The sequence below is a fragment of the Oryctolagus cuniculus genome, chromosome X, assembly GCF_964237555.1.
Source record: "Oryctolagus cuniculus chromosome X, mOryCun1.1, whole genome shotgun sequence".
Classification (NCBI taxonomy): domain Eukaryota; kingdom Metazoa; phylum Chordata; class Mammalia; order Lagomorpha; family Leporidae; genus Oryctolagus; species Oryctolagus cuniculus.
Window position 1 is genome coordinate 114,886,428 of NC_091453.1, and position 14,063 is coordinate 114,900,490.

At 40.1% G+C, this 14,063-nt stretch overlaps 1 protein-coding gene across 2 annotated transcripts in view; it reads left to right on the plus strand.

The window, feature by feature from the left end:
* Nucleotides 1-14,063, plus strand: part of LOC100353059 (transmembrane 9 superfamily member 2) — a 95,246-nt gene that overhangs the window by 78,510 nt on the left and 2,673 nt on the right. For both annotated transcript variants that reach the window (XM_070066948.1, XM_070066947.1), the window contains exon 16: nucleotides 53-224. In XM_070066948.1, the coding sequence (XP_069923049.1) occupies nucleotides 53-224 (172 nt within the window). The remainder of the gene's footprint in view (nucleotides 1-52; nucleotides 225-14,063) is intronic.

Sequence of the window (14,063 nt, forward strand, 5' to 3'; positions counted from 1 at the left end):
ATCCCATTTATGTAGAAATTTATTAGAAAAGTTATTTTCTCTCTTTTTACAGGATTATCATTGGTGGTGGAGGTCCTTTTTGACCACCAGTTTTACAGCCGTTTATTGTTTCATCTATGCAATTCATTACTTCTTTACGAAACTTCAGATCACAGGCATTGCAAGTGTTGTTTTGTACTTAGGGTACACGGTGATCATGGTGCTGATTTTGTTCCTCTTCACAGGTAACTGCAGAATTAGTGGATGTATTTCAGGCTCTCTAAAGAGTATTGGAGATAGCAAAAATGTAATAAGCATCAATTAACAATTAGTGGAAGGAATAGGGACCGAAGTCATTATGTTCACTTTTATGCTTTCGGGATAAAAGATTGCAAAGCCTGGGGAACTGGAGGGACCTTATGTACTTATGTACAAGTCTGTCCCTTGTGAATATTTTTAAACAGTAGGGATGTGTTCTGAAGCACAGAAAGGGTTATGTGTAATCACCTTTGGATAGTCTCCAAGCATAAAAATTAACTGGCTTGAATAACCTTTAAATTAGTAAAATTAGGTTAATTTTTGTGACCATATAAGCAATTATATGTGCAGGACAAGATGTATACTTATCCAGATTACTCATTTGAGATGATTTTGGGTTCAAATGTGTGGAAACTTTTGTCTAGATTAATGCACAAAGCAGGTAGAAAAAATGAAATTTATTAAATGCTCCAGTTGGAGAAAATAATGAAGTTGGGGAGTTTTAAGACCTTCTGAATACAAGTGAGGCAGCACTTCATCCTGCCTAACCTCAAGTTCTGGTTTTAGCTCAGGTAACATTGCTGGTATAGGGCAGATAAGAAAACTTCAAGTATTTTCTCTGACTTAACTCTCAAGTTCAACAGATATATAAAAGCTAACAATGGAGATCTGTCAGAAATCAAAAACTTCAGATAAATGTAAAAATTATTTGAGAAACTGAGCATTTGACAGTGGCACTAGGAACCAGGCGATCCATAAGGAACAGAGGTTTATTTCTTGCAGTTCTAGAGTCAGGCAGTCCAAGATTAAGGGGCCCACATCTAACAAGGACCTTTGTGAAATGTCCTTCTATGACATAAGGGAGAAAAGCAAAACAGTATGAGGAAAGGAGAGCTCAAACTCAGAATCTCAAGTGCTTTTATAAGTAACATTAATTCATTTATTAGGGTGGAGGCTTCATGATCTAAACACCTCTTATTAGACTCCACCTCGACAACTATTGCATTAGAGATTGTTTAACACATGCTTTTTTGGGAAATACATACAGACCACAGCAACATGTTTGCTTTTTTTTTTTTTTGAAGACTTATATATTTGAAAGACAGAGTTATGGTGTGTGTGTGTGTGGGTGAGACAGAGAGAGACCTATCTTCTGGTTCACTCCCCAAATGGCCACAACCGCTGGGGCCGGGCCAGGCTGAAACCAGGAGTTAGGAATTTCTTCCAGGTCTCCAACATAGGTGCAGGGGCCCAAGCACTTGGGCCATCTTCTGCTGCTTTCCCAGGCACATTAGTAGGGATCTGGATTGGAAGTGAAGCAGTTGGCACTCGAACTGGTGCCCATAAGGGTGCTAGTGTTGCAGGTGACAGCTTAATCTGCTACACCACAATGCCGGCCCCTGATTGTTGGTTTTTAACTTTTTTTTAAGCATACATACAGAAAAACACATACTTCACAAGTGTACAGATTGATGAGTTCTCACATAGTAGCACACCTTCAAAACGAGCACCCATCTTGATCATCAGTCACTGTTGGGTCTCCTTCCACTCACTTGCCACAGGACAACCACTGTCCTGACTTGTAACAGCATAGATTAATTTGTCCTGGTTTTGATTTGTATGTGAATGAATGTATATACATTACATACATTCATATTTAATACATACAAGATGTACTCTTCTGTGTCTGGTTTCTTTTTATAATTATTCATTTCATTTATTTTCATTATTATTTCAAAGGCAGGCAGGCAGGCAGAGAGACAAAGAGAGGGAGTGAAGAAAGGAGGGAGAGAGACAGAGAGACAGAGAGAGATCTCTTCCTATCAGTTGGTTCACCCTCAAAATTCTTGCAACAGCAACAGGGGGTAGGCCAGACTAAAGCTAGTTGCTGGGCACTCCATCTAGGTCTCCCATGTGGGTGGTAGGAATCCAAGTACTTGAGCTATCTTCTGCTCCATCCCAGAATATGCATTAGCTAGATTCAAGAGTGGAGCTGGTACTCTGATACAGAATTCTGGCATCTCAACAGGCATCATAACTAGTGCACCAAATGCCCACACCTACATCTGGTTTTTTTAGTGCCTAGTTTCTTTCCCTAAGTGTTTCTTATGAGATTCATACATATCCTTGTATGTAGATGTAGTCTATGCTTTTTTTCAGATATGCCCCACCCCACCCAGTGAGTTACTGACTTTTATATTTGTATAAATGCAGCTGGATGTATTGAACACAATAATTTCAGGCCTCTGTTTTTCTCATTACCTAACGCTTGACTCAAGTTGCTGTTTTCTGGGAGTTTATATTACAACATCTTCATTCAAAACAGGTGTAATCCTGAATGATCACGTTGCTGACAAAAATCTTTTCTTAATTGGTTTGCTCCATCTCTTGCATTCTAGTTTCTGTCACCAGACCACACTGAATACTGACATTCAAAAGTTGACAGTGATCTCTTGTCAAATCTGATAGCCTTTCCCTGGTCTTCACCCTCTTTGGTTTCCGCAGTTAACACTACTCAACACCTTTCTGTGAAATTCTTTCAGCAACATTTGCATTATTCTGTGTGTACCACTGTATATTTTCTTATGTTCCTTCTTTTTCCTGTCTTCTAACTTGAATTTTTCTTAACATTTCATCCCTTCCTTTCTACACTGTCCCTTTTAGATTTCTTTCAGTCTGATGGCTTATCTCCTTAATGTTGACTGCTCCTAAATCTGTATCTCTAGTCATAATCTCAATCCAGCCATATTCCAAACATTTGCATGTCCCATTGTTGCTGCAAATTCAACATGCCCCAAAAATGATGCTAGCACCTCCTTTCTCCCAAATTTATTTAGGTTGATTTCTTTCTGTCTTTGACTATCATCACTAACCTACAACCTTGGCCTATTTTGAAGAGTTTTTAACATAGTCCTTCCGTGATTTACATCTAATAAATGCTACTTTCCCAATTAGGCTTATAAACTTTTTGTCTATTCCTTTGCTTTTTACTCCTACCAAAATGTCTTTAAAATTTTATACAAAATGATTTATTTTCATTGTTTTATTTGAAAGGCAGAAAGAGACAGAGAGAGAGAGACAGAGAGAGAGAGAATCTTTCATCTACTGGTTCACTCTGCAAATGTCAGCAACAGCCAGAGCTGGGCCAGGTTAAAGTCAGGAGCCTGAAACTGAACCAAAGTCAGCAATGTGGGTGGCAGGCACCCAGGTACTTGAGCCATCACCTGCTACCTCCCAGGGTGCACATTAATAAGAAGTTGGAATTGGAATTCGGTCTAGGACTCCAACTGAGGCACTCCCAATTTGAAATGTGGACATCCCAAGTAGTTTCTCAACTGCTGTACAAAATGTCCATGCCTACAATTTTAATCCAGGTCATTATTCCCTCTTGCCTGGATCACTCCAGTAGCCTTATACTTGGTTTGCTAGACTCTAATCTCTCCTTTTCTTTTATTTTTTATTTATTTCTTTTTTTGACAGGCAGAGTTAGACAGTGAGAGAGAGACAGAGACAGAGACAGAGACAGAGAGAAAGGTCTTCCTTTTTCCGTTGGTTCACCCCTCAAGTGGCCGCTATGGCCGGTGCGTTGCGCCAATCAGAAGCCAGGAGCCAGGTGCTTCTCCTGGTCTCCCATGCGGGTGCAGGGCCCAAGCACTTGGGCCATCCTCCACTGCCCTCCCGGCCCACAGCAGAGAGCTGGCCTGGAAGAGGAGCAACTGGGACAGAACCAGTGCCCCAACTGGGACTAGAACCTGGGGTGCCAGAGCCGCAGGGGGAGGATTAGCCTAGTGAGTCACGGCGCCGGCTCTTTTATTTTTTTAAACATTTATCTCTCATTGATCTTTTCTTAAAGTCTAGTTCTTTTTTTATTTATGTATTTGAAAGTCAGAATTACATAGAGAGAAAGGGAGAGACAGACTGGAGCTAGGCAAATCTGAAGCCAGGAGGCGGGAGCTCCTCCCAATCTCCCACATGGGTGCAGGGGTCCAAGGACTTGGGCCATTTTCTACTGCTTTACCAGGCTGTAGCAGAGAGCTGGATTGGAAGTGGAGTAGCCGGGACTCAAACCTGCGCCCATGTGGGATGGTGGCGCCATAGGCATGGGCTTAACCTACTAGGTCACAGCACTGGCTTCTAATCTCTCCTTTTCTAACCCACTCTATATGCTGTCAGCTGAACTTTTTTTTTTTTATTATAATACTGTAGCTCAGTCCAAGATTAATTTTGACACATATTTACAGAATGCTTACACTGTGCCAGACACTATGCTAGATGCTGGGGCCATAGGAGTGAAGAAGACAGATAATGTTCTTTATTTCTATGGACCTTGTCTTCTAGTGGGAGAGAGATGTAAAAAGAAAAAGTATGAGTTTAAAGGACTTTGCAAAATAAGTGATTCTGTAAAAGAGGTGGGTGGCTAAGAGTGAGGATGGCACTGGTTGGTAATAGTGATGTTAGAAATGGAAGGAACATTCAAATATTATGATGAGCCTGTAAACTGTATAAAGGAATTTATGCTTAATTGTGGGAGTGACAGGAAGTTGAGGAACTTTAAGGGAGTAATAATGTCATTCTTATTCAAAAATTTTTAAAGATTTCAGTCTTCTTTATAGAAGACAATTTAAATATTAAACAATTTAATAACATCATGTGACAATTTCAGAAAGTTCATGGAAAATGGAATTAAAAGTTTATTTTGGTGCAAGAAAGTTTTTATGGATTTATTATTTATTTGAAAGGCATATTGGGGGCTGGTGGTGTGGTGTAGTAGGTTCAGCTGCAGCCTGAAGTGCCGGCATACTTATGGGCGCTGTATTGAGTCCTGCCTCTCCACTTCTGATCCAGCTCTTCGCTAATATGCCTGGGAAAGCAGCACAGGACGGTCCAGGTGCTTGGGCTCCTGCCACCCATGTGGGAGACCTGGAAGAAGCTCCTGGCTCCTGGCTTCAGCCTAGTCCAGCCCTGGCTGTTGAGGCCATTTGGGGAGTGAACCAAAAGATGAGTGACCTCTTTCCCTCTGTCTTGTCTGTCACTCTGCATTTCAAATAAGTAATAAAAAGAATTGTTAAAGAAAAAGAAAGGCAGACACACACACAGAGAGAGAGAGAGAGAGAGAATGGCAGAGTGAGATCTTCCATCCACTGGTTCATTCCCTAAATGCCCACAACAGCCAAACCTAGGCCAAGCTCAGTCCAGGAACTCAGAACTCCAACTGGGTCTCCAACATGGGTGGCAGGAACTAAAGTACTTGGACCATCATCTTCAGCCTTTGCTTGTGGATTAGCAGGAACTGTAAGGGATGTGGAGGGGCTGGGACTTGAACAGGCACTCTGATATGAGATGTGAACATCCCAAGCAGCAGTTTATCCCTCTGTACCACAATGACTATCCCAGCGCAAAAAAAACACTTTGAAATCTCTGCATGGTTTCTAATAATGTGCATTTCTAAGAGCTTTCTTTATTTTAAATTTTATTATTTTTAAACTTTAGTGTTTGAAATTTTTTATGACTATGTAATATTTGTGTACTTTTATGGGGTGCAGTGTATTATTTCAGCAAACATACACAGCACAAACCAGTCAAATCAGGCAAACAGCCTTTCCTTCTCCTTATCTTTTCCTCATGTTTGGAGCCTATCAACTCATCTCCTCCAGTTGTTTATAAGAATACAATGCATTATGCTGTTCTGTGGTTTTCCCCTTGTGCAGTGGGACACTAGAACTTGTTACTTCTGACATCCCTCTCCCCTTCCCAGTTCAAATTAACTGTTTTTTAACTTCCACATACAAAGAAGATAATATGATACTTGTTCTTCTGCACCTGGCTTATTTCACTTAAAATAATAACCTCCAGTTTGATCCATGTTGTTGCAAGTAACAGAATTTCATCATTTTGTGGCTGAATAGCCTTCCATTGTATATATGTACCACACTTGCTTTATTCATTCTTCCATCAAAGGACACCTAAATCGATTCCATATCTTGGCTGTTGTGAAGAGTGCTGCAGTGAATATAGGATTGCAGCTATCTCTTATAGTGATTTCAATTCTTTTGGACATGTAAAATGAAAATCCCTTGTGTGCATAGATTCCAAAATTCTTCTGCACCAAAATAAACTCATCTTCTAATTCTGTTGTTCCACGGGCCATTCAAAGTACCCTCGTAATCCTTCTCTATTAACGTCTGAATACATCCAATGTAATCTTGCTTATTGATCTAAGCCTCTCAAAACTGAACTTCTCATTAGGTTCAGGCTTATGGCCTCCTGATTTTTGACTATTTCTACCTATCCAGATTAGAATTTTGAGGACAGGGAATACGTTTTAAGCTTACTATGTATCCCTCAGAGTTCTAACCAGGTAGTTTTTCCTGAATTGCATAAAGTATGGAGAGAGGAGGTATCATCATGGTGTCATGTTTCCATGTTTATTTTAAAAAGTCCTGTCTTCATACAGATTCTTAAATGACATCTTTTTATATTTATCATTATTATTTTGAAGTTCACAGCAGGAAGGAAGACTTATTACCTACTTTCATGTTACTTCACTTGTGAGGAAAAAGTCTTTTTAAACATTTTTTGAATTCTATTTGAAAGGCGGAGGGAGAAGGGAGAGAGGAGGGGGAAGCTTTCATCTGCTGGTTCACTTCCCCAATACCTGCACAGAGAAGCCAGGGGCCCAGAGCTCAATCTTGGTTTCCCATATTTGGGGGCAGGCACACAAATACTTGAGCCATCACCTGATGCTTCCTGGGGTGCACATCAGCAGGAAGCTAGAATCAGGAATGCAGTGGGAATTCAAACTCAAACTCTCTTAAAAGGCATTCCAAGTGGCATTTTTTAAGAAGATTTATTTATTTGAAAGGCAGATTTACATAGAGAGGCAGAGGCAGAGGAAGAGAGAGAGCGAGTGAGTGAGAGAGCTCTCACATCCACTGGTTCACTCTCCGGATGACCTCAATGGCTGGACCTGAGCCGATCCAAAGCCAGGAGCCAAGAGCTTCTTCCAGATCTCCCACACAGGTGCAGGAGCCCAAGGACTTGGGCCGTCCTCTACTGCTTTCCCAGGCCATAGCAGAGAGCTAGATCAGAAGTAGAGCAGCTGAGACTCAAACCAGCGCCCATATGGGATGCCAGCACTGCAGGCATCAGCTTTACCCGTTATGCCACTACGCTACAGCGCCGACCCCCCCAAGTGGCATCTTAACTGCTGTGTCAAACTCTTACTCCAGATATCCTTAATTAAATAATTATCCTAAAGAATATAAACATACACAATAGGACAGTTATTAATTGCTATTTTCTACTGCTTACAAATGTTTCTGAAGGTAATTTATTCATTTATTTATTTGAAAGGCTGAGAGAGAGAGAGAGAGAGAGAGAGAGAGAGAGACCTATCTGCTCGTTTATTCCCCAAATAACTTCAATGGTTGGGGCCATGCTAGACCAAAGCCAGGAGCCAGGAGCTTTATTTGGGTCTCCCATGTGGGTGAAAGGGTCCCAAACACTTGGGCCATCTTCCACTGCTTTCCCAGGCACATTAGTAAGGATCTGGATTGGAAGCAGAGCAGCCAGATTTTTGAACTGGCTTCCATATGGGATGCTGGCATCTCAGGAGGTGGCTTAACCCGCTACCCACAACTCCAGCCCCCTAGTATTCATTTTTGCAGTCAACACATTCTCCACTGCTGCTTGAATTCATCCATAGCATCACAGCAAAAGTGTAGGACTCCAAAACTATCATCTTTCAATATTGAGAATTGTGACTGAAGACAAGACACTTTATACACTATTTTTTTCCACATTGCTACATATCCTTCATATTTATAATTTTTATAGCTATTTACTCCATTGAGCAGGTTACTTTTATTATTTATTTATTTATTTATTTTTAAAGATTTGTTTATTTATTTGAAAGGTGGAATTACAGAGAGGCAGAGGCAGAGAGAGAGGTCTTTCATCTGCTGGTTCACTCCCAAAATGGCCGCAATGATGGAGGTAGGCCGATCCGAAGCCAGGAGCCAGTAGCTTCTTCCAGGTCTCCCCTGTGGGTGCAGAGACCCAAGCACTTGGCCCAACTTCCACTGCTTTCCCAGACCATTGAAGAAAGCTGGATAGAATCTGGGACAGCTGGATCTCAAACCGGCACCCATATGGGCAGGCAGGCAGCGGCTTTACCCACTATGCCACAGTGCAAGCCCCAAGCAAATTACTTTTTTTTTAACTTTTATTTAATGAATATAAATTTCCAAAGTACGATTTATAGATTACAATGGCTTCCCCCACATACCATCCCTCCCACCCACTACCCTCCCCTTTCCCACAACCTCTCCCCTTCCATTCACATCAAGATTCATTTTCGATTATCTTAATATACAGAAGATCAGCTTAGTATACATTAAGTAAGGATTTCAACAGTTTGCTCCCACACAGAAACATAAAGTGAAAAATAATAGATGATTTTTTTAAATGATGATGAAATCAGATCAGACCTATTGTCATGTTTAATCCCAGTGAGAGTCAAGTTGGGAGTTGATAATTTCTTTTTTTTTTTTTTTTTTACAGAGGATCAGTTTAGTATACATTAAGTAAAGATTTCAACAGTTTGCACCCCCATAGAAACACAAAGTGAAATATATTGTTTGAGTACTCGTTATAGCATTAAATCTCAATACACAGCACATTAAGGACAGAGATCCTACATGAGGAGTAAGTGCACAGTGACTCCTGTTGTTGACTTTACCAATTGACACTCCTGTCTATGGCATCAGTAGTCTCCCTATGCTCCAGTCATGAGTTTCCAAGGCTATGGAAGCCCTCTGAGTTTTCTGATTCTTATCTTGTTTAGACAAGCTCATAGTCAAAGTGGAGGTTCTCTCCTCCCTTCAGAGAAAGGTATCTCCTTCTTTGAAGACCTGTTCTTTCCACTGGGATCTCACTCGCAGAGATCTTTTGCCAGAGTGTCTTGGCTTTCCATGCCTGAAATACTCTCATGGGCTTTTCAGCCAGATCCGAATGCCTTTAGGGCTGATTCTGAGGCCAGAGTGCTATTTAGGACATCTGCCATTCTATGAGTCTGCTGAGTATCTCACTTCCCATGTTGGATCACTCTCCCCTTTATTTATTCCATCGGTTAGTGTTAGCAGGTACTAGACTTGTTTATGTGCTCCCTTTGACTCTTAGTCCTTTCATTATGATCAATTGTGAACTGAAATTGATCACTTGGAATAGTGAGATGGCATTGGTACATGCCACCTTGATGGGATTGAATTGGAATCCCCTGGTATGTTTTTAACTCTACCATTTGGGGCAAGTCAGCTTCTCATCCAGCTTCCTGCTAATGCGCATACTGGGAGGCAGTAGATGGTGGCCCAAGTGCTTAGGCCGCCTGCTACCCACTTGGAGACCTAGATGGAGTTCTGGACTCCTGGCTGTGTGGGCATTGGGGAGTGAACTAGTTGGTGGAAGATCTCTCTCTCTCTCTCTTTCTCTCTTTCCCTCTCTCTTTGTCTCTCTGTGTCTTGCTCTTTCAAGTAGATGAAAATAAACAAATAAACATTAAAAATTTGAAAGTATGTGCTTGGCCAAGTATTGTGTTATGATCTCTTAAAATTTGATTGCTTTTATTCAGGTGTCTAATGGATACACATCGTTGTTCTTGATTGGAGGACAGTTGCCAGTTTTTATTTGCATCAAGTTTTGTTTCAGATATCAACAAACAAGTTAAATTCTTAAGAGAGTTAATTGAAATAATATATATCTATCTTGATGCTGTGGATATTAAGATCCCAATAAGCACTTATGATGTCTTTAAGTTTAAAATGTTATCTTGTATTATCATGATGAAATTTATAGCATAATATAAGCTTTGCTAACATTTTGATTAAGTGGCATGGTGAAGCATTTTTTTTTTTAAGATTTATTTACTTATTTGAAAGTCAGAGTTACACAGAGGGAGAAGGAGAGGTGCAGAGAGAGAGAGAGAGAGAGAGAGAGGTGTCTTCCGTCTGTTGGTTCACTCCCCAATTGGCGACAATGGCCAGAGCTGCGCCTATCTGAAGCCAGGAGCCAGGAGCTTCTTCCAGGTCTCCCACACTGGTGCAGGGACCCAAAACTGCTTTCCTAGGTCATAGCAGAGAGTTGGATCAGAAGTGGAGCAGTTGGAACTTAAACCAGCTCCCTTATGGGATGTTGGTACTGCAGGTGGCGGCTTTACTTGCTATGCCACAGTGCCAGCCCCGATACAAAGACTTTTAAGAGGCAGAAGAAGTATCGGCTAAGTACAAAGCACTTTTCTGTTAGCTTCTCACTAAGTGTGTTTTGAATATATTTTTATTCATTAAAAGAAGCTAATGAAGCTCAATTTAATCTGAGAGCCTACTGTGTAATATTTTATCAGTAAATTAAAGAATCGATGTTCTTCACAGTATACTAAAGGGAATGTCTAATTATCTTAACACATAAATGTTAAGATATAATGTGTCTTTTGTGTTTTATTTTAACAAGTTGTTGCTAGTTCTGCCTTATTAAAACTTTCAATTCTAAAGGCCAAGGGATTAAAAAGATATAAATATCTATTAATGATAATCAATAACCAACTAACAAATACTTACTAAGCTTCTTTTTTGGGCATGGTAATGTACTAATTAGGAATATAGAAACATTTAGATACAATACTATTTGTTTTTTATTGAGTTGGTTATGTGCCAACTATTTGAATACATTTATCCCATTTAATTTTCATAATGGCCATTGCACAGATAAGGAAACTGAGGCCCAGAGAGATGACTTAAAGTCACTCATCTAGTAAATAGTGAAGCTGTTATTCATTCAAATTCAGGTTGGACTGAACCCAAAGGTCATTCTCTCAAAAACAACTCTATGTCCTCTTTAAGAAGCAGGCACTTTTCTTTGAGCTGGAGTCAAAACAATAACAAAAAGACACCTGCAGAACCTGCCTTAAGGTTTTCTGTTTGACCAAGTGAACTACTCTTAACTGGGGAAACTAAGACGGGTACATGTAAAACAACACGTTATCACCTTCAGGAACATATGATGACAATAGAATCTCTCAAGTCTCTTCCGTGTGCACTCAATACTTCCTTTTAAAAAAAAAAAAAGTGTCACATCCTTCCTGTTTTCTACAGTATACTAGGATAGAGAGGTCAAGGCTAGTTTGATCTCTGAAATAATTCATTCCTTCTTCAATTCCAGCTCATTTTTATTTCAGCTAACATTTATAAACCAAAGAAAGTGCTAAATTCTGTAGTGAAACAAGATACAGTTGTCTCTGTTCTTATAGATTTGGAAAACTTCTGGGTCTTGTTTTTCCCAGTTCAACTAGTCATGGACCTACTGTATCTCTTGGTCTTGTATTTTTTTTTTTCTTTCTGGTTTTGAGTATCAGTCTAAAATTTTTTTAAGGAAAGAAAGTATTCCATTCCCTCAAGTGGGAAGCAAAGGTTGCATTCTTTGACAATCTTGAATTGTGTATTTTACATTTTCTGGCATCTCATACAAGGATGGTTTCTGCCCCAGCCTCCCTGCTCCAAACTTTTGTTGTCCAGCTGCTTCTTGGTCTTTGATGTCTTCCTGCAGAAAGCAGTTCCTAATCATCTCAGCTCATTTTGGAAATGTCTGTCCTAGAACAATTAAGGGCAGAAATGGCTTTGGGTACCAGCTGTATCATTTACTGGCTCTGTGTTGTAAGGTAAATCACTTCACCTGACAAGCCTATGTTTCCTTATAGAATGGGGAAAATAATAGTAAGTACTTCAGAAAATTTAACTTAGTGTCATTGAACATGTAAAGCACTTAATCCAGAATCAGACATACAACAAGTGTTTAAGTAAATAACAGCTGTCACCATCACTATCATCTTCTTCATGAAGTGCAAATTTGATTGTCTAATTCTCTGGCTTATGTTGTCTTCATTCACTTCTAGCTGTTGGCATGATTAAATTAAAATTTCTTAGTTTGGCATTATCTGACACCCAGGTAATTTTTAAAATTGATTAATGTATTATTTTTATTTTCCCCAGAAAACTTTTTTTAAGGAATATAAACTTTATGCTTTTCACAAATACAACTTTAGGAATATAGTGATTCTTTTCACTGTACTTGCCCTCCTACTCACACTCTCACCCTCTTCCTCCTCCCTCTCCTATTCCCATTCTTATTTTTTACTAAGATCTATTTTTTAACTTTTATTTAATAAAAATAAATTTCCAAAGTACAGCTTTTGGATTACAGTGGCTCCCCCCCCAATAACTTCCCTCCCACTCGCAACCCTCCCATCTCCCGCTCCCTCTCCCATCCCATTCTTCATTAAGATTCATTTTCAATTATCTTTATATACAGAAGATCAATTTAGTATATACTAAGTAAAGATTTCAACAGTTTCCACCCACACACAAACACAAAGTGTCAGGTACTGTTTGATAACTAGTTATACTATTGATTCACATAGTACAACACACTAAGGACAGAGAGCCTACATGGAGTGCACAGTGACTCCTGTTGTTGATTTAACAATTGACACTCTTGTTTATGGCATCAATAATCACCCTAGGCTTTTGTCATGAGTTGCCAAGGCTATGGAAGCCTTTTGAGTTCGCCAATTCCGATCTTATTTAGACAATGCCATATTCAAAGTGGAAGTTCTCTCCTCCCTTCAGAGAAAGGTACCTCTTTCTTTGATGGCCCATTCTTTCCACTGGGGTGTCACTCACAGAGATCTTTCATTTAGGTTTTTTTTTTGCCAGAGTGTCTTGGCTTTCCATGCCTGAAATACTCACTAAGATCTATTTTTAAAAGATTTATTTATTTATTTGAAAGTCAGGGTTACACAGAGAGAGAAGGGGAGAGAAAGAGAGAGGTCTTCCATCTGCTGGCTCACTCCCCAGTTGGCTGCAACGGTCGGAGCTGCGCCTATCTGAAGCCAGGAGCCAGGAGCTTCTTCCGGGTCTCCCATGTGGGTGCAGGGGCCCAAGGACTTGGGCCATCTTCTGCTTTCCCAGGCCATAGCAGAGAGCTGGATGAGCAGTGGAGCAGCCGGGACTCAAACTGGCACCCATATGGGATGCTGGCACTGCAGGCGGTGGCCTTACCCACTATGCCCCATGCCATAGCTCCGGCCCTGCTACTCAAGTTTTTAAAGTAGGGACATAACAATCAGTTTTTTTTTTTTTTTGTAACTATCGCATTTACACTGACAGAGCAAACAATGGATTTGAAAGTACGGTTGGCAGTAGGCAGACGAGCCAGGATAAACTGGCTGTGGAGATGGAAAGATGGATGGAGGAGGTGGACTCAAAAGCTATTAAAGAATTGGAATTTATAGGACTTGGTCACTGACAAGTTGTAGGTGCAAAAGAGGAAGGAGTTAAGAATGACATCTACGTTTCTGACTGATCTCTGTATAAGTGGTAATATGTAGTATAGCCACCAATTGAAATTGTTACCTATAAGAGCCTGATTTCTCTCCCTCACACCATCTGGAAAGTGCTAGATGTAGAGAAAGTGCTTAATGAATGCTGAATTAAATGGAGCTTGTGGGAGTGAAGGTCCCCAGGACACTTTTCTGCAGACAAGCTTTCCATTTATTCCTTTGCACAATGACTGAAATCTCAACTTTAGGAAGATCTTTTTCCTGCATGTCTAGTCACTGCTGCAAATTCTGAAATTCATGTGTCTTGGAATTTAGTACCCAAGTGGCTGTGGAAACACTCTTTAAAGATTTGTCTATATTGAACAGAAAGTGGTAGACTTTCAAAATACCTTATTTAGCTAGTTTATTCTTATTAGAAAAGAATATATATATATATATA